This window comes from Heptranchias perlo, chromosome 11 (assembly GCF_035084215.1).
Source record: "Heptranchias perlo isolate sHepPer1 chromosome 11, sHepPer1.hap1, whole genome shotgun sequence".
NCBI classification, from domain to species: Eukaryota; Metazoa; Chordata; class Chondrichthyes; order Hexanchiformes; family Hexanchidae; genus Heptranchias; species Heptranchias perlo.
Genome location: NC_090335.1, coordinates 47,574,630 through 47,599,004, shown reverse-complemented (window position 1 = coordinate 47,599,004; position 24,375 = coordinate 47,574,630). Strand labels below are relative to the sequence as shown.

General features: G+C 41.5%; 1 protein-coding gene across 1 annotated transcript in view; it reads right to left on the bottom strand.

Annotated features, from left to right (window-relative positions):
• The window catches only part of LOC137327288 (prostaglandin F2 receptor negative regulator-like), a 61,886-nt gene extending 39,972 nt beyond the window's left edge, over nt 1–21,914 (bottom strand). Inside the window, exon 1 of the mRNA XM_067992941.1 lies at nt 21,569–21,914. Coding sequence (XP_067849042.1) covers nt 21,569–21,611 — 43 coding nt within the window. The 5' untranslated portion in view covers nt 21,612–21,914. The remainder of the gene's footprint in view (nt 1–21,568) is intronic.
• Between the last annotated feature and the right edge of the window lie 2,461 nt (nt 21,915–24,375).

The window sequence follows — 24,375 nt, the reverse complement described above, 5'->3', positions numbered from 1 at the left end:
GAAAAAGAGCCAAAACATGTAAGCACATTAATGATCAAACAGCAGCTAAACTGAGGCCACTGGCCTGAAACAAGCAGCACCCACTATACTCAAGTAAAAACATTGCATAATATTTGTAGCCAGTTTCACAGCATTACATCATACCTTGGGGAAAAGATTAGAATTAGTAAAACAGCCTCAGCACCTGTTAACTGTACAGTGCTTTTTAAAAAAATGACTTGGACAATTAACACTCAAGTTTTTTTTTCTTTACTAAATGTTGTTAAGTATAGCAATGTGTTATTTAAACTATAATTTATAGATTGAATTTGCCATATATTGTAGACCATAATCCAGAAATGAACTACATTACTCACACATTTACATGCCACAGCAGGAAAAGACTACTCCAAATATTTGCCTGAATAGGTGAAATCTATTCATCACATCTTTATTTAACCTTCGATTTCCTGAAACATCAGTGTGCACAAGTGAGCACCTGGACTAGAAAAATCAGTGACAGTTGCCTGCCCTGAACCTTCCAGATAAATGCTAACATTGCACTTGCTTTCTAAATCAAGAAATACACCGAGCAGCCCCCACGTACAGAAACTGCTATTTTTACATAAAGCCTGTTCAAAGAGCTGTTAGTGGCTTTTAAATGTTTACTTAATTATTATTGGTTTGGGAATTAGGATCTCTCCCCCTCCTCTCGAAGGTGCTTTTATCCATAGTCCCAGATGTTCAATGCGCCTCTGGTCCTCCTTTCATGGTCTCCCTGACTGTGCGGTGCAGAATTGAGATTCAGTGCTGCTCCCTCTTTTTATTGCTCTCCTTCAAAAGAAGGCTTTTAGGAAGCAAAATTGTCTCAAGATCATGATGGATGAGGAAGGCCATTCAGCACATTTACTTCATCCATCCTTGTGACATCCAAATGTTTTTTAAAAAAAAATTTGCCTCCTCTAGTCTAATTTGATCATTACCTCCTATGACTTATATTCTTTGTTTTGACCATGTAGTCCATCACTTTGTTGATTGCTGCTCTGCATTGGTTGGATACGTTTATCGATGTGTCTACTGAAGCTCCTAGATCGCGTTCAACTTCATTCTTAGCTATTTCAACACTATTCATGAAGCATGTTGCCTACTTTTTCTTCCTACATGCAGCTTTTCACACCTGATTATTTAATTTCATCTTTAATTGTTGTGTACTTGCATATCTTGCCCAACTCATCCTGTAATTTCTGAGCCACCTCTTCTAATTCCACTGCACCTACGTAAATGGACAGTAAATTAAAAACAGTAATGCTCCCAACACTGAGCCCTCACTCAGTACTTTCCCTAACCTCCCACTCTGACATGATTCCTCTCACGAGCAATCGTTTCCTAACCTTCAACAAGTTTCTTATCCATTCTCAGGGTTTACCCTGAATCATAGAAAGAAAGGAATCATAGAAAGGTTACAGCGTGGAAAGATGCCATTCAGCCTACTGAGTCCGTGCCGGCTCTATGCAAGAGCAATCCAGCTAATCCCATTCCCCCGCCCTATCTCTAACACTGCATTTTTTTCCTTTCAAGTACTTATCCAGTTCCCTTTTGGAAAGCCACAATTGAATCCATCCCCCCTGGCAGCACATTCCAGATCATAACCACTCACTGCGTAAAAAAAGTTTTTCCTCATATCACCTTTGGTTCTTTTGCCAATCACCTTAAATCTATGTCCTCTGGTTCTTGACCCATCCGCCAATGGAAATATTTTCTCTCTATCTACTCTGTCTAGACCCTTCATGATTTTGAATACCTCTTTCAAATCTCCTCTATTCCAAGGAGAGCAATCCCAGCTTCTCCAGTCTATCCATGTAACTAAAGTCCCTCATCCCTGGAATCATTCTAGTAAATCTCTTCTGCACCCTCTCCAAGGCCTTCACATCTTTCCTAAAGTGCATTGCCCAAAACTGGACACAATACTCCAGTTGTAGTCAAACTAGTGTTTTATAAAAGGTTCATCATGACTTCCTTGCTTTTGTACTCTTATGCCTCTATTTGTAAAGCTCAGGATCCCATGTTTTTTTTAAAACCACTTTTTCATCCTGCCATGCCACCTTCAACGATTTGTGCACATATCCCCCAGATCTCTTTTCCTGTACCCCTTTTAGAATCCATCCATCCATGGTACTGACCCCTGGGGACCACCATTGTACACCTCCCTCCAGTCCAAAAAAAACCAACCACTCACTACTTGCTTCCGTTTCCTGTCACTTAGCCAATTTTGTCATGGGCTTCAATCTTGATGACAAGCCTATTAGACAGCACTTTATCAATCTCCTTTTTGAAAGTCCAGATACACCACATCAATTGCATTGCCCTCATCTACCCTCTGTTACCTCATCAAAAAACTCAGGTTAATTAAACACAATTTGCCTTTAACAAATCCATGCTGGCTTTCCCTCATCAATCCACACTTGTCCAAGTGACTGTTAATCCAGGACAGAATTATCATTTTTAAAAGCTTCCCCGCCACCAAGGTTAAACTGACTGGCCTGTAGTTGCTGAGTTTATCCTTACACCCTTTTTTGAACAAGGGTTCAACATTTGCAATTCTCCAGTCCTCTGGCACCACCCCCATAATCTAAGGATATTTGGAACATTATAGTCAGTACCTCCGCAATTTCCACCCTTACTTTCCTCAGCAACCAAGGATGCATCCCATCCGGACCGGAATGACTCCCCACAGCTTTAAAGTTTAAAGCTTAATCAATAACCTTTTGTATGGAAATTTGTCAAAAGCCTTTTAGAAGTCTAGGGATGCCACATTGTAGGACTTGCTACAGTGTATTTGGGTTGTCACTGCCTCAAAGAAATAGGACAGGAACTTCCCCTTCTGAGTCCACGTTGACTGCTGTTCACTAGATTCTTATTGTGCAGGTGATGCTCAAGTTTACTCCTGATAATGAATTCCATTGTGTTATGTTACCTGGAATGGAAACAAGACTAAAGGGTCTTTAGTTGCAGGTGTCTCTGGTCACCCTTTTTGAATATGGCACCATGTTAGCCTGTTTCCAATCTATTGGTACCTCTTCAGTATTTAATGGCTCCCTCAGTGATCTTCAGCGACTCACTGATCTGCTCCCTAATCCCTCCAACACTCTGGGATAAATAACATCTATTCCTGGGGATTTATTGGTTTTGAGCCCAATTAACCTATCTAGAACTTTCATCTCATTTATAACAAAGGCATTGGTTGGAAAGGGCATGTTGCTCGTATCTTCCCTTGTAAATACTTGAAGGAAGTGGTCATTCAAAATATTTACTATTTTGTGCTTGTCCTCAATTTGAAGCTGGCATCTTTTATGGTTTTCACCTCTTCATCACAATATTGAGAGCAGTCACAGAAAGATGTTTTTTTATTTTTCTGATTAGATTCAGATGTATGCCTTTTCTCAAGGTCCCTCTTTGCTCCTCTGATCACCTTTTTAAAAAAAACGTAATTCTGCGGTTTCTTGTATACATTCCAGTGAGCTCCTTCTCCTGCAGGATTTGTGCAGGCTATTTTTCCTCTCTCTCTCACTTAATTTGTTTGCTGATCCATTTATTTAGTCTGAGCTTGTTGGTTTTGGGAATGTATTCAAATCCTACAAAGCATTTGAAAGTCTTCCACTTGACAATTACCCAAAAGGAGCACAACTGAAACCAAAATCTCAAGTGTGAAACTGCAGGTGCAGACCCACCTCCAGTCATCAGAAAATGGCTTGAGCAAAACATTGTTGGGTTTATGACCATTAACAAAAAGTTACTGTGTAGTACTATGAGAGTGTGTCTGGGCTACAACCTTGCAGACACCTTGAACTAGAAATTCGGCCGCCTAGCGCTTGTAGTTTCAGCGCTACGCAGCCTTCCGAAATGCCAAGATGGTGTCTTGGCATGTTTCCAGCACGATGTGTGCCGGACGCCAACTTGGTATAGCGCATGCGCAAATACCGAATACCGGCTGCATGTAAAGTAAGGAGAAAATGGATACAATCAGTGTGCAATGCTGATTTAAAGAGACAGACATCATTTTGGGACTTAACACTCAACTCAATGCACAATCTTAACCACAACCATCTGTACACGTCTTAGAATGCCTGGGGGACCCCCCCCCCCCCAACCAGCGCTGTTTAAAGGGACCATGCAAGATTTACAGATTAGTTGCTGGATTATTCCTTCTGGCTGCTGATGCATTCATAACTGTTTTTGGAGGTCTCCTATACTTGAATACTAGTACGCGGGGATATAGTCTAACATTTAGAGCCAGGAGTGAAGTTAGGAAATGCTTCTACATGCAAAGCATGGTAGAAGGTTGGAACGCTCTTCCACAAATGGCAGTTGGTGCTAGCTCAATTGTAAATTCTAAATCTGAGATTAATAGATTTCAGTGAACCAAGGGTAATAAGGGATATGGGGCTAAGGCCACAGATCAACTATGATCTCAGAATGGCGGAACAGGCGCGAGGGGCTAAATACCACTTGCTGCCTCCTGTTACGTGCCACCTTCTCCTGCAAGAAAACAGGACGTGTGTTTGGGTGGTGTGCCTGTCATGGTTGACTAGCTGCTAGTGTGTGACCGGTGAGTTGTGGGTATGCAGCTTGCGACTGTGCTAATGTGCAAGGGTGAGAGGAAGCATCTGATGGGAAGAGTTGAGTACCGATGGAAAGCATTTGTTGGTAGATGGGGGATGTAGTGCGTGGAGCAGTGGGTGTGGCTAGTGGCATAGTAGGCAAGAGACGCCACTTGACCTCACTCACCTTGACCATCTTCCTGCACTGCATTCATGTTCGTGGTGTTGTGTGGCTGACATTGACTTTGTTCCCCTGCTGCCTCCCACTGCCTTTTGGGCATATGTCTGGAGGGACTCTTGCCTTGTTCTCCCACCACCCCCACGGATATAGGATATCCCTCCTTCTGTCCACTTCTTGCACCAAGGTCTCTAGTGCATCATCAGAGAAACTTGGTGCATGCACTCTCGCAGGCCCGGTGCAAACTCAGATCGGCAGATTGGTGAGGTCTGGTGTGGAGATTGGAGGATATGGGATTTATTGGTGGGCAATCTTTATTCAATCTATACAAACTGATGAGTTATGTTAAAACATAGGGATGGGAGCTGAATCTGTGTTTTACGTGTGCGATGTCTGATCTCCGTTCAGACTCTGCAGACAGCAGACTGTTATTTTCAGCAAATAACAGGTAATGGCTACCTTTAAAGAGATTTTTAAGAGACAGCCTGCTGGTGGAAAGTGCGAATTGCATTGAGTCCTCGTGGCAACGCTGATTCAGAATGCTGCCTGAAGGTAAGTAGTGAGCCTGGACGAAAGTCTCGTCCTGCCTGCGCAGGGGCCTTTGGGCATGAGTTAATAGCGGATCGTACTACCTACACCTAATAGGCCCTAACCAATTTCCCCCACCCACCCCCTATATTCCCACCCTTCACTTCCCAATACTGGGTCCCATACTCACAGCATTGCCCCATAGCCCTGCCTCTAGGCATAGCCTCAGCCCAAGACCTAACACATGCCCTTTGGAGAGTAGAAGTCAGGAAAAGCAGGACCTTAATCAGCGATGGCAACGTGGAACATAGGAGCAGGAGTAGGCCATTTGACCCCTCAAGCTTGTTCCGCCATGCACTGAAATTGTGGCTGATCTGTTTCCTAACTCCATCCACCCGCCTTGGCTCCCTATCCCTTAATACCCTTGGCTAGCAAAAATTTAAATCGATCTCAGATTTAAAATTAATTGAGCTAGCATCTATTGCTTTTTGCAGGAGAGAGTTCCACACTTCTACTAACCTTTGCGTGAAGAAATGTTTCCTAACTTCTCTCCTCAATGGCTTGGCTCTGATTTTAAGATTATGTCCTCTTGTCCTAGACTCCCCCAACAGCGGAAACAGTTTCTATCTACCTTATCAATTCCTTTTAAAATCCTAAAAACCTCAATCAAAATCACCCTGCATATATTCCAGGGAATACAAGCCTAGTTTATGTAATCTCTCCTCATAATTTAACCCATGGTGCCCTGGTAACATTCTGGGGAATCTATGCTGCACTCTTTCCAAGGCCAATATATCCTTTCTAAGGTGCGGTGCCCAGAACAGTACACAGTACTCAGTACTCCAGATGTGGACTAACCAGGGCTACGCATAGCTGTAGCAAAACTTCCTCCCCTTTATATTCTAGCCCTGTAGTTAAAGGCTGGAGAGAGAGATGCCATTATCAGCAATACATAAGGGAGAGCAGCAACATTATCAGCAGCACACCGTGGAGAAACATCACTGTCAGCAACACACAGGGGAGAGAAACACCATTATCAGCAATACACAAGAGAGAAGCACCATTAGCAGCAGCAGCACACATGCATGTCAAAAATCAGTGGATTCAAATTTCATGAGCTCAGGGAAGTATCACCATCAGTCACTGGTGACTCAACAAGGCATAGGAAATTTGATTCTGCTGATTTTAATGGCAGGCACTGTACTATTGCTAAGTGTCGAACTCTCCAATGCTTCCATTGATAACTGTATCGCCCCCACCCCATTCTCCAAAGAGCATGTGTTCAACTGCAGCTCAATCAATAAGTAATAAATAATTTACATAAATGATATTCTGTACTCAGGAGAACATTGCAGCAAGAGAGACGGTTGTATTAAAAAAAAATTGTCAAGGGGCTTTCTAAAATCCTGGGTGCACCCCTCCACTTTGTGCAGAGAAGGGACAGAACCAGTACATTGGTGATTTTCAATAGTTAAACTTGGAATCACACACATTCAGGAGCTTAGTCTTTCACTACAATACATGGACAGGATCCCAAGATTTATATACAAAGTAAATGTTGCAGTTAATATTTCCTAGTTAGGAGGCTCAGATCGCTACTTAATAAAGGGCTGCAGTCTCGATACTGAAAATTCTAATTCACGGGATGGATTGGAACAAAGGCAGCCTTCGGCTCATTTGATTGCATCCTTCTAGAATATGAATTCTCCCATGTCCCCGTTACTAGCTGTTTCTTAAGTTACTCCACATCCATCCTTCCTAGCAACCCCATTGCAGCTGTTCAATATACAATTCTATGTCAAAGAGTTAAATTATTTGGTGCAAACTGAAAAGTATTTAGATTTTGAAATGAAATTTAGGAATCCCCAAATCAACACTTCCTCACCGAGAGAGAGGAGTAACCAATTTTGTATTCTTAAGAAACAAAAGCTATCCCTTAAACTATAAAATAAAATACTTACTCAAATATGACAGTTGGGCTGGTCAACAGAAAAAGGAACAAATTGGGAAGATGGGAAAAAGTAATAAAACTTGTATATCAGATTTTAAGATAAAATGCTACAGGTCCGTGAGGAGTATAATTATCAGGAATTTCTGCCTTGCAAACCTGAAATTTTTGCATGTTAGTGACGACTGACTCGCATCATTTGCTTTAATTTCCACAATAGCTTTGGAAGATTTTTAAAACTGCCAACACTCAATGCCCACTCCAATGAAACATCGATAGAACACGGTCACTTGATGGGGAAACAGCTTCATTGGTGAGGGTTCTGATTCAGTCTTGTACCCACTCATCACAGTATTATCTGGTATTCTCAATCCTGGACACCAATCAATATAGTTTTAGTGTGCTGAGATTGGAGGGAGGCTTGTTGCCTGAAGATCTTTAATGCTGAGACTGCAGTTCTGTCAAACTCTCGGCTCTGAAGCTGGAATGAACGAGTACAGCTTGAAAAGCCTCCTTACGTGCCAGTAATGGGATCCTGTCATGTAAGTCCTTAGGAGGACTGAGAATGCAATAGAAATAAAAAAGGGGGAAAAAAATTGCAAAGGCTAAAATTTTCAGCCAATTTGCACACAGCAAGCTCCCACAAACAGCAATGAAATAATGATCTGTGGTGTTCATTGAAGGATAAATATTAGCCAGGACACCTGGGAGAACGCCCCTGCTCTTCTCTAAATTGTGCCATGAGATCTCGGATGTCCACCCGAGGGCATTCGGGGCCTCAGTTTAACATCTCAACCGAAAGACATTCCCTCCAACAGTGCAGCACTCCTTCAGTACTGCACTGAAGGATCAGCCTAGATTATGTGCTCGAGTCTCTGGAATGGGACTTGACCCTACAACCTTCTGACCCAGAGGTTAGGTAAGGAAGGTAAAGGTCTGGTGGGAAGTGGGTACAAATAGCTATTCTCTGCCTTTACATCCATGAACTCTCATCAGCCCACTGAAGGAGAGACAGACAGATTGATTTATGCTATTTTCAAAACTTAAGCCAATAAATCATATTATGGAATCTATTACACTCCTTTTGAAGCAGCCATGCAACAGTGGTGGTGGAAGGAAGTGATGTAGATCGACTTTGTGCTTGCTATCTCAATCCTGGGTTTAGTCCACTAGCCAACATGGGCTCATGTTACTGTGGAGTAAGGACTTGGCCCCATTCAAAGCTTCCACTGTAGTTTGTTCTGCCAGCACCTACAATGGAGTCAGAATATATGAATAAGAATCCATGCAGTTATTGGGATCCAATTGTGTGGTTAATTGAAAATACTAAGTGCTTACATAGGAATGTGCTTACCATCTCAAAAAGGGACGTGCAGACAATTACATCAATTTCAAACTAGAAGGCTGGTAGACCGCAATGGCTAACTTGCATTCCTAGCCAAAGTTTTATCTAACTGGTATAACAAGAATTGGGCAAAGAAATTCAATATTCACAAATCACAATCCAGCAATGTTTCCAGTGAGCTCACTGTTGGTTTTGTTTCAAAAACAAATATAGATTTCAAAGGAGAACCAATTGTGGCTGGGTATAAATTACTGTATTAATTTAAACCATGGAAAGAGGCCATATGGCCAGCTCTTCAACTGGACCTGTTACTCGAATCCCATTTCCCTTTGTCCATGTATTTTTTAAATTTTCAAATACTTATCTAATTCCCCTTTAAAATGGTGTTACAGTCTCTTGTGGTAAAGCATTCCAGGTCCTCCTAACCCTTTCTTCTAATTTCCTTCCACGATCTTCCAGTGATAATCCTAAACCAATGCTCCCTTGAAACAATCTATTACCATTTACTTTCTCAAAACCTCTCAATTCTGAAAACCACTACTGGATCTCCACTTAAATCTCTCTGCTCCAGTAAAAAAACACAATAGTTAAGCCTTTCTTCATAACTATAACCTCTCATTCCTGGTATCATTTCAGTGAATATTCTGTGGCTTTGCTTTTCCATGACTCCAATAACCTGCCTATAAAAGGGGTGCCCAGAATTGCACAAAATATTCCATCTGTGATCTAACTAATGTTCTGTACAATTTCAAAACCATTCCCTTGCTTTTATATTCAATAACCCTCTGTATAACAACCACAGAATTTCTCTTGCTTTTTGTGCCCTCTTCTATCTGCATTCCAACTTTAAAGATCTGGGCACCACACTTCAGGAAAGATGTGACGGCCTTAGAGACAGGGTGCAGAAGAGATTTACTAGAATGATTCCAGGGATGATGGACTTTAGTTATGTGGATAGACTGGAGAAGCTGGGGTTGTTCTCCTTGGAACAGAGAAGGTTGCGAGGAGATTTGATAGAGGTATTCAAAATCATGAAGGGTCGAGACAGTAGATAGAGAGAAACTGTTCCCATTGGCGGAAGGGTCAAGAACCAGAGGACATAGATTTAAGGTGATTGGTAAAAGAACCAAAGGTGACGTGAGGAAAAACTTTCACACAGCAAGTGGTTAGGATCTGGAATGCACTGCCATAGGGAGTGATGGAGGCAGATTCAATCATGGCTTTCAAAAAGGGAACTGGATAAGTACTTGAAAGGAAAAAATTTGCAAGGCTATGGCGATCCGGTGGGGGAGTGGGCCTCTCTCGATTGCTCAAGCATAGAGCCAGCACGGATTCGATGGGCCGAACGGCCTCCTTCCATGCTGTAACCGTTCTATGATTCTATGTGTCTGCACCCCTAGATATCTCTGGTCTGACCATTTAGAATATACTTCCTTTCACTGTTCTTTCTCCTAAAATGTACTACTTCATATTTTCTGCATTAAATTGCATCTGCCATCTATTTACCCACTCTGCTAACTTGTGTCCCCTTATGCAATTTCTTAGACCCTTCCTCACTGTTTGCCATGGCCCCCTAATTTGTTATTGTGAACAACCATCAGCTGGGAAATTTTGCTTTAAGCAGAGGAAAATAACTTCATATTTTTGCATGCACAGCACACCTCACCTGCCAGTGCAAGCAATCTCAGTTTAAGCATTGGCAGTCTAAGCACCCATCAGTACTCCAGTAACTATAACATTTAACATCATGGTTTTGAACACCCAATGACAAACAGCATGCAGGTAAAAGTATATTTTGCCAAGTTGATTTTCGTTCCTCTCCCTGATGCTATAGGCACATCCTTGGGTGACTTGTGTGTTAGTCTAGCCCTGGTAATGTATAACATCTGCTGTAAGTGGAGTGCTTATATAGGATGTGAAGTTTAAAGATGCATTCAATATATACACAATTTCAATACTACTGGGCAAACTTTAAGCCTAAAAAGTCACGTCAGGAGCTACCCAATATTCTTCAATTGTTTGACTTCATTTTCTGAATTTCTATAACAAATCCTGACCTTCAGCTCTGGACACCGGTCAACGTAACGACAGTGGTTACAGGATGCAAACTGTACATATGAACAGTTATTTTCAAAGATAAGGAGACAATATCTGATCAAAATGACAACACTAAATCAGAATAATTGTGCAATCTTGCATGATAACCTGAGAGATACATAATGCTGTGTGTTTTTAAAAATATCAGTCACATCATTCATGAGTCTGAACAGTCAAGGAGTTACAAACATATGAAAAAGGAAAGGTAAAGACCAGCTGTCCACTGAGCCAGTCCTGTCTTGGCATGGTGTAACTTCTGCACAAGACCACACAAACACATATAGGCGTGGTAGGATCAGAGTCTGGAGTGATGTGTGTGTTATGCAAGGTGTGGACCTGCCTGGACACTCATACCATGCAGGATGAATCATATGTATTAACTGTACAAAGGTTGTGCTCCTCAAGCAGCAAGTTATACAGCTAGAGAGTCAACGGGACACACTCCGCAGCGTTTGGGAGGGAGATGTTGTAGAGGGTGGTCAACCCACAGGTTGCTAGTGGACAATCTGGCAAGGGAGATTAGGTGACCATCGGCAGACAGGGCAGGAAGCAACAGTAGAAAGGGGATCAACTTTGGAGCAGGATTTCTCCAATAGGTATACCTGTTCAGGTACCAGTGATGTGGACAAAAAGGGTGACAGAAGAGGGTAACTATGAGCGACCACAAGGCACTGGGTAACGAGTAGTTAGTCATAGAGGAAAACAGTGCGGATAGTAAGAATAGGCAAATGGTGATTGTGGGAGATTCTGTAGTCAGAGGTAGATAGTTTATGTAGATCCAGAGACCTAAATGATATGTTGCTTCCCGAGTGCCAGGGTTCGGGACATCACAGAGCAAATACAAAAGGTTCTGGAATGGGAGGGTGAGCAGCCGGAAGTTGTGGTTCATTTGGGAACCAATGACATTGCAGAACCTTGAATCTACTCCTGTCTAAGAGATTTCAAGGAGATAAATTCTAGTTTAATAAGCAGAACCTCCGGGGTAGTAATCATCTAGTGCCCAAAGCAACAAAGGGTTATAAAAAAGGTAAGAGGTGCCAAAAGGAAATATGAAAATAAACTTGAAAGGGATATCAAAGCTAACAGCAAAGGTTTTTAAAGAAGTATTTTAAGAGAAAAAGTAGAATGTGGGCCCATTAAAGATGGATACAGGTGAGACTACAATGGATAATAAGGAAATGGCAGACATTAAATTAGTACTTTCTATCAGTTTTCACAGAGAACAAAATACCAGTGGTACAAGAGAACCTAGAAATAAGTAAAGATGAACTTGATATAATACAGTAGATAAATCTTAAAAATGGAGAAAATAACAGGACTTAAGACAGACAAATCCTCAGGACCTGGTGGGTTCCACCCCAGAGTATTAAAAATAGGTGAGGAAATTGCAGGTGCATTTGTCATAATTTTCCATATGCTCTCTAGATTTAGAAATTGTGCCTATGGATTATAAAATTGTAAATGACACTCCATTATTTAAGAAGGGAGGGAGGGAGAAACCAGGTAACTACAAATCTGTCAGTTTAACATCAATTGTGGGGAAATTACTGGACAAGTATCAGCAAATCAAAGAGTCAACATGGATGTGAAAGGTAGGTCATGTTAGACTAATCTAGTTGAATTTTTTTTTTAAAAAGAGATCACTAACATTTCCAGCACAGATACGATGGGGCAAATGGCTTCCTTCTGTGCCATAAATATTGGTCAGAATACTGAGAACTCCCTGTTCTTCAAATACTGCCATGGAATATTTTACATCCGAATGAACAAATAGACAGTGCCTCGCTTTAATGTCTAATCCGTAGGATGACAACTCCAACAGTACAATACCGTCAGTACTGCACTGAAGCATCAGCCTAAATTCTGTGCTTAAATTCTGGAGCGCAGCTTGAAACCACAACCTCTTGACTCAGAGGCCGGTGCTACTAAAATGAGTCAAAATATCACACTGGAAGATAACAGATTGTATTGTATCCCTTTATAATCGATCTTTTATATAATCTGGCAACATCACAAGGTTTCAAACAATTAATGACTTTTGCATACATCTACCATTAAATATCTTTTGAAATTATGCAGTTTTAAAAAAGGCGTGGAATTTAAATTTTTTTTAACCTAAATGCACATTTCACTCGAGTCAGGCACTTTGCACTTCAACAGACAATTGTTACAAATGAACATAATCATCAGGTAGCATCATAGGGAAGGGTTCTACTTAGGGTATCACGTAACATTGAAGGAATTCAGGGTAGTATCACAAACTCAGGGTTCAGTGGGGGAAAAAAAAGTTAACTTGGCACTGTGTTTCACGTTTTAGGATTTTGACCAGGTGCCTTAATTGCTACACCAGATGAGAGCTAAAACATTTTGAAGTACCTAGCCAGTTGAAGTCACATTTTGAAGTGGCCAAATATTTATATCAATACATCAGTCTGTCTTAAAACAAAGTTTATGCCACCTATATACTTTAATAAGCTGTAGAGTACTACATCTGACACTATCTGAACTGCTGTGACCGGCTTGTACATTGTCATTATTGTGCACACACACTTCAGAGCTGTTCTAACCAATACCCTTCTTGAAATGTCAAACTAGAATTGCCAATTGTAAACAATTTTACAACACCAAGTTATAGTCCAGCAATTTTATTTTAAATTCACAAGCTTTCGGAGGCTTCCTCCTTCGTCAGGTGAACGATGTGAAAATGAAATCCTCATTTTTCGAGGATTTCATTTTCACATCGTTCACCTGACGAAGGAGGAAGCCTCCGAAAGCTTGTGAATTTAAAATAAAATTGCTGGACTATAACTTGGTGTTGTAAAATTGTTTACAATTGTCAACCCCAGTCCATCACCGGCATCTCCACATCATGACTAGAATTGCCAAGTTAGGGGTGGGAGCAGGAATGTAACTCAGCTCCTGTATCATTATTCTACAAATTTAGGCCATTTATAACCTTCCTGGTTATTTTGTTTTATTCCAAATTAGAGCTCCAACTGACACTGTTGTTGGAGGGCAAATCAACATGTGACTACTGTCCAACTCCCACTCTCTGAACAGACCTAACAACTACTCTCCACATGGTTGTTAAACAGAGCTGAAAAAGAGGTAACAAATAAATGTTTCAGAACAATGTGAAGAGCAGTCACACAAAGAAGTTACAAGTACGTGATGCTCAACGAGAATAGCACTGAAGCATGATAAAAAGGTAATCAGAGGGAAAAAAAATCTTTAAAAAAACATAGCTGCAGATGCAAAACATAAGTGCCTTCAGTACTATAACAATAAATGATCAGTCAGACGAGGGGCGAGAACCACAAGAGATGCAACAGGGTGCAAAACAGAGGATAAGCACAGGATAGCAAACATGCTAAATGATCAACTCCAGGTATTCACAAGGGAAAATATGAGCAAGATACCCTTCCCAGAGTTAACCCAGGCAAAACTAATGGCAGATATAAATGAGATAGAAGCCCTGGATGGGCTAAAAGGCTCAAAAACAATAAATTCCCATGGATAGACAGTATTTATCCTAGTGCTAAAAGGCCAGGAAAGAGATTTGTGAGGCATTGACAATTATGAAGGCATCATTGGACCAGTATATTGGAAGCAGGTCAATGTGTTGCCCATTTTCAAAAAAACCACTCAATCAGAAACAGGAAACTACAGATCCATTCAATGTACTTAAATCCCATGTAAAAAAAATTGAATTAATCATCATGAGTAAACTTGAACTTAATCTGTACAACAACTTAGTAAACACCAGTTAACATGGATTCAGAACAAAGAGATCTTCCTAACCAACCTCCTTGACTTCTTTGAGGAAGTCACGACCCAAGTGGACTATGGTAAGCCTTATAACGTGTGGTACTGGGACTTCTAGAATGCATTTGACAAAGTTCCACATGAAAGGCTATTAATTAAGCTCAAAGCTGTAGCAATTTAGGGTAAATCTTGGGTATGAATGAAAATTTGGCTGAAGGGTAGAAAACAACAGGTACTTGTTACAGGAGTTACATAGTGGGTGGGAAGCAGTACTGAAAGGGATGCCCTAGTGCTCATTGTTGGGGCCTTTGCTGTTTCTAATTTACATCAATGACTTGAACTCAGAAACCCAATGCAAATTGAAACTAGGATAGGCAGTGGAATCAGAGAAGGAAGCTCAGACATTAAATGTAAGCTGGACAGAATATGTAAATGGTCAGAACAGATGAAATTTGATGCTGGCCAGGGTAAAATACTACACATGGGAAGGAAAAGTGGGCAACATATATATTCGATGAATGGTGGTGTAATAGCCAAGACAAAGTTGAGAAAAAAACATGAGTCTTAGTAGATTTCATACTTAACATGTCCAACCAATGCAGAGTAGCAATCAACAAAACGTTGAACTTTATAGAGTCAAAACAGTAGAATACAAGTCAATCAAATTTTTTACAGTGCTCTGCTCAGACCAGACTTTAACTACGGTGTCCAGCTACGATCATTGAGACACAACGGAAACATTCAAGCATAGGAAGCAGTGCAGAGAAGAGTCACAAGACAGAGCCCTAGTGTTAGGAGACTTAGGTATAAGGAGAGACTTGGATGAGAGATGATCTTATTAGAAGTATATAGAAAAGTATAAACGGTATGAAAAAAGTAAATCCAAAAAACGGCCAGTTGGATTCTGCAACTTGGGGACTTAGGGTCATTCCCCATGGGTGAACGAAGATGAACCAATTGACCTCCCTCATCCATTATTGTCTTGTGATCATGAGCAGCGGGGGTGGGGCAGGAAGAAATCCAGCAGTAGCCATGTTTCTGTCCCCCCCCCCCCGTTAAAATTAGTATAATTTCTCTGGTTTCACTAATTCAAGTTAAAGCCTCTGAATGCAGCTCTAAGCACAAATGAGGACTATAGTGAAGTCTAGTATTTTAGCTTTGAAGCTTCCTATCTAGAATACTATCAAAGTTTTAAAGGAAAACTATCATCTAATTTGTTCATAATTTTAAAAAGATGTCTGATTATTGGCACAGCACACTAAAACACAGCAAAGCAGCAAGGAGCGATGGGACATGTTTGATCCCATTCCATTGCCTTCTTAAACTCAGCTACGCCACCGAGCAAAGGCGTCACTCAGAAGCCAGACATTTCCTAAGGTGCAGAGGGAGTAAGGAAAAAGAAATTCAGTGGAATGCATACCTTAGCAATTGCCTCAAGAACAACAAACGCAGAGTGGTCTAGAAGTAGCCCAGGAGACTAGAATGGGGATTTGTTTTTTTTTTAAAAAAGGAAAACATATTTAAAAAGTGTAAGTTCCGATGCTATATGATTTAAAACTGTTAGGGAGAACAAGTAATTTGTCTAGCACTTTCCCTGTGGCATCATCCTAACATAATAGAAGCTCTGCTAAGCTTCAAAGGCTTGTGGAACTCGGCCTCAAAATGTTGTTAGAGCCCGAGTAACAACTGATTTATTTCTAACCTTTTCTTCCTTGCCCTTCTTGGTTCTGAAGAGATTTTATTCCTTATTTGACACACACACTAGTAGCCAAGTTTCACTCTTAATGCTTAACCAAACTGAAACAGTATGACAGAGTAAATCAAAAACAGAAAGTAAAAGCCTGCTAAAGTAAATCCATATTTTGGGGGGGGGGGGGGGGGGAAAGGGTAGCTACATTTAGCAAACATCAAAATCTAAACTGTAGCAAATAATATTACAACATACAGTCAAACTAATAGACCCTTATGTCTGACACCGTCTGCACCACTAGTCCATGGCCTTAAATCTCACCAAACTAATAAACACTTAACAATGTAAAGGCTCCAAGTACAAGCTCACTCCTAGCATAGCCACATAATAACGTCTAATATCATACCAACTTAAGACTTTCATGACCTCCTAATTTAACTTGGTAATCAGCATCCAAAGACCATTTTAAAAATTAAAATTTCTAGGTGAAAATTTATAATAGTTATGACCAATTACTGTTTTCTTTTTGAATTGCTTCAGGAAAAAGGATCTTAATGCTTTGGAAGAAACACTCTCATTTTTGCATTCATCAAGCATGGCACAGGTTAATAGAATGTCATTGGGCAAATCCCAATGCTCCCCAGGGTGAGGCGCATCCCCTTAATAAAGGCCTGACGATCTGCCCAAACAAAGTGAAAATCTGTGAGTAACTTGTTACACAATGATTGTGAAGTTAGAGTTATCTTGTAGTGCCCACCAGTTGCGAAAAGCTTCTATTACAGACGGAGTGAAGAGTAAAGCTCTCTCTGCTTCAGCCCACAGGAAGAGAGCACCATCACTGCACCAATACGAATTTCCATTTACTACCCTCAGGTATCCTTAAAAACTCTTCAAGTCCAACTGCCAATTTTGTACTGAATGCATTAATATTTTTAGAATGTTACAGCACAGAAGGAGGCCATTTGGCTCATTGTGCCTGTGCCAATGCTTTAAGAGAGCTATCCAATTAGGCCCACTCTCCCGCTCCTTCCCAAAGGCCAAAGACACAAAAGTCCAATTAAAATCAGAGATTGAAATGTTCGGAATCATCACAATAATTTTTAGTCATTTTAACTTGAAAACAGAAAATATATTTCTAAATCATTATACTTAAAACAAACAAGCTTCCTGATGGTTTAGTTAGTAAAAGAAGTAAATAATTAAGCCACAGGCTGGTTCCAGCTTTGATTTCCAGTCTGTGCCGAGTTAGCCGATCTCTGCCTACTCCTCATGGTTGTCCAGTGACCCCCTGCTGGAAAGTTTGTGTATGAACATCAGGTATGGACAGGATCAGTCAGTTGTGATGCCCTCAACGGTAACAAAAACAGCCAACAATGGAGAGATTCAAACATCCAGTTTTCCACCCATGACACAGCACCGAAATCAAAGTCATGAATGACATCCTCAGTGACTATGACAGTGATGCACTATCCCTCCTCATCCTTCTCAACCTCTCTGCAGCCTTTGACACAATCTACCACACCCATCCTCTTCCAACACCTCTCCTCTTTTGTCAAGCTCAGTAGAACTGCCTCACTTAGTCCCATTCTTACCTACCCAATCATAACCAGAGCATCGCCAACAATGGCTTCTCGTCCCACTCCATTAACTTCAGAGTCCTCCAAGGATCAATCCTCATCATCTATATACTGCCCTTCAGCAGCCTCATCTGAAGTCATGGCGTCAAGTTCCATATGTACACTGACGACACCCAGCTCTACTTCTGCACCTGTTCACTGCTTCCCTGTTATCAGACATCCAGTCCTGGATGAGCCACAATTAAACACTGGGGAAAACAAAGCAATCACCATTGACCCATCATAAACTGTGCCCTCACCACCAATTCCATCCCTCTTCCTGGCCAACGTCTCAGATTGAACCAGACTGCATGCAACCTCGGCATCCTAATTGACCTAGAGCTAAGCTTCTGACCCCATATCGTTTCCATTACAAAGACCCCTACTTCTATCTCTGCCCCTACCTCAGCACATCTGCTGCCAAAACCCTCATTGATACCTTTGTCACCTCCAAACTATTCCAATGCTCTCCTGGCCGGCCTCCCATCCTCCACTCTTCATAAACTTTAGCTCATCCAAAATTCTGTTGCCCGTATCCTATCTTGCATCAAGTTCCACTCAACCATCACCCCTGTGCTCATCGATCTACAGTACCCTAATGCCTCAAATTTAACATTTTCATCTGCGTGTTCAAATCCCTTCAATGACTCACCCCTCTCCATCTCTGTAACCTTATGCAGCCCTACAATCCTTCGAGGATTCTGCATTCCTCCAGCTGTGGCCTCCTGTGCAGCCCCCACTCCCTTTGCCTCACTACTGGCAGCTGTGTCTTTAGCTGTCAGGGCCCTAAGCTCAGGAATTCCCTCCTTAAACCTCTCCACCTATAAGACACTCCTCCTTGATCTTTTGGTGACCCCTCCTAATATCTCCTCCTTTGGCTTGGTGTCGATTCAAAGTCGGATTACACTTCTGTGAAGTGCCTTGGACATTTTTTCTACGTTAAAGGCACTATATAAATGCAAGTTATTGCTGTTGTGTAGGTTTACAAATTAACAATGACTACATGGACAAAGTAATTGGTTCAGTGGAATTGTAATTCAATAAAGAGGGGACAAAACTAGCAAAAATAACCAGACAAGTACAATCGGTAACATAATACCATGATCCCACATACATTGCTTACACAAGGTGTGGCTCTAAACTTTCTTGTAAAATGTTTTTTTAGGGTATCACTATGGCAACAATGTGTAAAAAATACTTGGTATAAACTTATCAAAATGGAAAAACTTATTTTATTCTGTGGCAATCGTGTAGATAATAAAATCTCAGTTCGCAGATTTCATTATGAGTTAGTTTAGCTGACTGCAGATATTAAAATCTCAGCAATAATAGAATGATGTGAGTTTGTTTCAAAGATTAAAATTACCAAGTTGGCATTTTTTTTTCTTTATATACAGGACTCGAAGGCCAAAATGATATTACCCTGGTATTTTTAAATAGAAACACTACAATAACAAATGTGGGTTTAACTAAGTGACAAATCATTTTTTCAGGACCATGGGTGATTACACTCAGATGTGGGGTAGCCCCAGAAAGCGTCAAGACTGTTGACATCTGTCACTGGGACAAACACTGTTGAACTTTACACATTTATCAAAATGTCTATCTGAAATATAACTTACACTCAATGATAGGGTCCCAATAACAACCACAGATAAAGAACAAGCCAGAATATTTCTGAGCATGGCAAAGTAGTAGAAAAAGCAACAAAACCAGTCAGATTTGAGGAGATGAAGTCATAGAATCATAGAAAGTTACGGTACAGAAGGAAGTCATTCAGCCAAACGTGTCCGTGCCGGCCGGAAAAAGTGCTATCCAGCTTAATCCCATTTTCCAGCACTTGGTCCGTAGCCATGTAGGTTACGGCATTTCAAGTGTACATCCAAGTACTTTTTAAATGAGTTGAGGGTTTCTGCCTCTCCCACCCTTTCAGGCAGTGAGTTCCAGACCCCCACCACCCTCTGGGTGGAAAAAAAAATTCTCCTCAGCTCCCCTCTAAACCTTCTACCAATCACTAAAATCTATGCCCCCTGGTCACTGACCCCTCTGCTAAGGGAAATAGGTCCTCCCTATCCACTCCATCTAGTCCAGTCATAATGTTATATACACCACAATTAAATCTCCCCTCAGCCTCCTTTGTTCCAAGGAAAAAAAAATAACCTCAGCCTATCCAATCTTTTCTCATAGCTAAAATTCTCCAGCCCTGGCAACATCCTCATAAATCTCTTCTGTACCCTCTCAAGTGCAATCCCATCTTTCCTGTAATGTGGTGACCAGAACTGTATGCAGTATTCAAGCTGTGGTCTAACCAGTGTTTTATACAGTTCTAGTATAATCTCCCTGCTCTTATATTCTTTCCTTTATTAGCCGAGGCATGGAATTCCGTATGCCTTTTTAACTACCTTATCAACCTGTCCTGCTACCTTCAGGGATCTGTGGACATGCACTCCAAGGTCCTTTTTGTTCCTCTACACCTCTCAGTATCCTCCCCATTTATTGTGTACTCTCTAGCCTTGTTTTCCCTCTCACATCTCTGGATTGAACTCCATTTGCCACTTTTCTGCCCACCTGACTAGTCCATTGATATCTTCCTGCAGTCTACAGCTTTCCTCCTCACTATCAACCACACAGCCAATTTTTGTATCACCTGCAAACTTCTTGATCAAGCCCCCCACATTCAAGTCCAAATCATTAATATATACCACAAAAAGAGAGGGACCCAGTACGGAGCCTTGCGGGACCCCACAGGAAACAGCGTTCCAGTTGCAAAAGTCCTGTGATCGCTCCTCCTTTATGAGGTTCAGAAATAAATACACACCAAGAGTCCCACTGTACATAATTTAGCCAATGGTTATTCAACCAAGTAACACTCAGGCAGAGAATGTATTGTGACTGAGTCCGCACAGTAAATAACTATTATACCCATCGCTGCTCAGGTTAGTTTTCTGTCTATTTTTTTTTATTTGTTCATGGGATGCGGGCGTCACTGGCAAGGCCAGCATTTATTGCCCATCCCTAATTGCCCTTGAGAAGGTGGTGGTGAGCTGCCTTCTAGAACCACTGCAGTCCGTGTGGTGAAGGTTCTCCTAGAGTGCCGTTAGAAAGGGTGTTCCAGGATTTTGACCCTATATGAAGGTTGACAAGGATAGTTTTTTCTTAAAAAAAAGGAAAGCTTTTAATTTAAATTGGGAATGCAGAGGGCAGAAGAAGGTGATAAACTGCTTGTCATTGTAGAGTGACACCGTGCATCTGTTTAAATTAGTCGCACATTTACCCTGCCTGTACAACATTAAAATGTCGCTGCCAAAAAAAGTTAAATTATCTCCACGAAAACGTATCGAGTCAGGAGACTGAAATCATGGGATCGGTTCCAACAAATAAGGCCAAGTCGCAACCAACCTGTAAACTCAAATCACTTTTGAATAATTCCAGTCCCGAAAGATCATCGCTTAGACTCAGCAGTTTATCGGACAACATTGAGGTTGATCCTAGATTAACTGTGAAATAAATACGAATTCCTCCACCTAAAAACCAAAGATTCTGATCACAGCAGCAGCATTAAACGGGGGCAAACTGCTCTGGACGGGTTATGTGTGTGTGTGTTTGCTTATTTAATGAAAACCACCTATAATCCGCAATCCCCGGAGCTGAGGAGGCTCTTGTTCCTTCGAGCTCACCGCCTCCCAGTCTACGGCGATACTTTCCGCCCCAGAAACGTGGTCCTTTGATGGGAGGAATTGGTTTGAGTCGGCGGTATAAGAAGTGCAGTAAGAGTCGGCACGCGGGGGTGGGGGCTCCAGGGAGCGCAGCGCCGGAAAACTTACCCCAATTCACCATCACCAGCAGCAGCCACGCCGACCGCTCCATGTTCTCCAAGGATCTGCCTTTCTCTGAAACACTTATAATATTCGCAGCAAAGGGGGGGGGGAAATCCCCTCAGTACTAACTCCTGGAGGGTTTCCAACACGTCACACTCTGACTCCAGGTGGCACTTTTTCCAACAGTACAAACTCTGAACTGAAGCTTCACACTTTTACAAAAACTTTGTAAACTCCGTGTAGAAACCTTCTTTCACGTCCGGGAGGAGGGAAAGAAAAAAAAAAGCTTCATTTGTCAGGCACTTCCGAAGTTTCTATTCCCTGCCCCCATCGACATTAATCCCTCGCCGTATAAAGCAGGCGGAAGCTCCAAAAAAAAGACTTTACCCTCTTTCAGGTAATTAGCGCTCTTAAAGGGGAGGGTTTAGCTCAGCGGGCGGAGACGTTTGGCGATTAAAAAAAATCAAGGGATTGCAATCCCGCCTCACGACCCTGGATTTTTTTACTTTTGTTTCTGCAGTTGGAAGACAGGTTCTTATTGTTTGTTGATATACACATATTTTGGAAGCAATGGGCTCCTGGCACTGTGTACATTAAGATTGTGCGTTGTCACTAAATTGCTGTGGGCGAGTTTCACTGCCTCTGCGTGTATTTTCCTCTTTTTCTGCAAATAAAGGGTTAATTTCCATGTTATTGTAGAAGTTAACAAATCTAAATCAAAATGGCAAGCGTGCATGATTTTGCTGTGGATGAATTTGTGCAAAATAAATCAATTCGCAGGGGGGGAAAAAATCAACCGATCATGCTGCACTTCCAATAATGCTCAATTCACTCTTCATAGCTGATAGCATTGGCTCAGTGGTAGCACTCTGGCCTGAGCCGGCAGGTCGTGGGTTCAAGCCCCACTCCAGCAACAAGCACATAATTTAGGCTGGCACTTCAGTGCAGTACTGAGGGAGTGTTGTACTTTCGGAGGTGTTGTTCGTCAGATGAGCCAAGGTTCCACCTGGCCTCTCAGATGAACTTAAAAGATCCAATGGGACTATTTGAAGAACAGCAGGGGAGTTCTCTTGGTGTTTACAAAAATGGGAGTGCATGGAATTGGAGGCAACCTATTGGCTTGGATAGGGAATTGGTTAGGAGATAGGAGACAGAAAGTAGGCGTAATGGGTATGTACTCAAATTGGCAGGATGTAAATAGTGGTGACCCCCAGGGCTCCGTACTGGGACCACGGTTTTTCACTATATTTAGAAATGACTTGGATGAAGGAATAGAGAGCAATATAACTATGTTTGCTGATGACACTAAGTTGGGTGGCACAGTAAATATTGTAAATGGGAGCAGAAAGTTACAAAGCGACATTGATAGATTAAGTGAATGGGCAAAACTGTGGCAGATGGAGTTCAATGTGGGAAAGTGTAAGGTCATCCACTTTGGACCTAAGGAGGAAAGATCAGAGTATTTTCTAAAAGGCAAGAAGCTAAGAACTGTGGATGAGCAGCGAGATTTAGGGGTCCAAGTACAGAAATCACTAAATGCTAGTGGGTAGGTACAAAAAATAATTTAAAAGGTTAATGGAATGTTGGCCTTTACCTCAAGGGGGCTGGAATACAAAGGGGTGGAAGTTATGTTACAGCTGTACAGAGCTCTGGTTAGACCCCATCTGCAGTACTGCTTTCAGTTCTGGGCACTGCACCTCAGAAAGGACATACTTTGAAGGGGGTGCAAGGCAGATTTACCAGAATGATAAAATCACGCAAGGTGTAAAACAGATGGCCAACCCGATCCCATTCGTTTTCCTTTGGGTGGGTTATGTTAAAATTACCCCATTAAATCAGTTTTGTATCCCTTTTCTGAACGGTCTTCATTGTTGTAATGTCTTCTTTGTGTATTAGTGGCCAAAATTGGGCACAGTACACAAAATGCAGCCTAACCAGAGCACTGTACAGCTAAGCATGACTTCTTCCAACTTGTACTCTACTGCTTTGGCTGTATAATTCAGCATTCTATTTGCTTTGCTTGATTGCTATCACACAGTGATTGGACATATGTGGCATCAAGTGTACTAAAACCCCATGATCACGTTCCTTGTTACTCCTTAGCTATTTCAACAGATTCCATGGAGTACTTATGTTTTCCATTTTGTTTTATTCCTATGTACAGTGCTTTACATTTGTCTGTATGGAATCTCATCTGCTATTGTTCCACTCAGTTACATATTTTGTCCAAATAATTTTGTAGGTACTGAGCCATCGGTGGGGGCCGATTAGGGATCATAAAAGAGATCTACTCTTGGAGGCAGAGGGGATGGCTGAGGTACTAAATGAGTACTTTGCATCTGTCTTTACCAAGGAAGAAGATGCTGCCAGAGTCTCAGTAAAGGAAGATTTGGTTGAGATACTGGATGGGCTAAAAATTGATAAAGAAGAGGTACTTGAAAGGCTAGCTGTATTTAAAGTAGATAAGTCACCTGGTCCTGATGGGATGCATCCTAGGTTGCTGAGAGAAGTAAGGGTGGAAATTGCGGAGCTACTGGCCATAATCTTCCAAACATCCGTAGATACGGGGGTGGTGCCACAGGACTGGAGAATTGCAAATGTTACACCCTTGTTCAAAAAAGGATGTAAGGATAAACCCAGCAACTATAGGCCAGTCAGTTTAACCTCAATGGTAGGGAAACTTTTAGAAATGATAATCTGGGACAGAATTAACAGTCACTTGGACGAGGGTGGATTGATTAGCAAAAGCCAGCACGGATTTGTTAAAGGCAAATCGTGTTTAACTAACCTGATAGAGTTTTTTGATGCGGTAA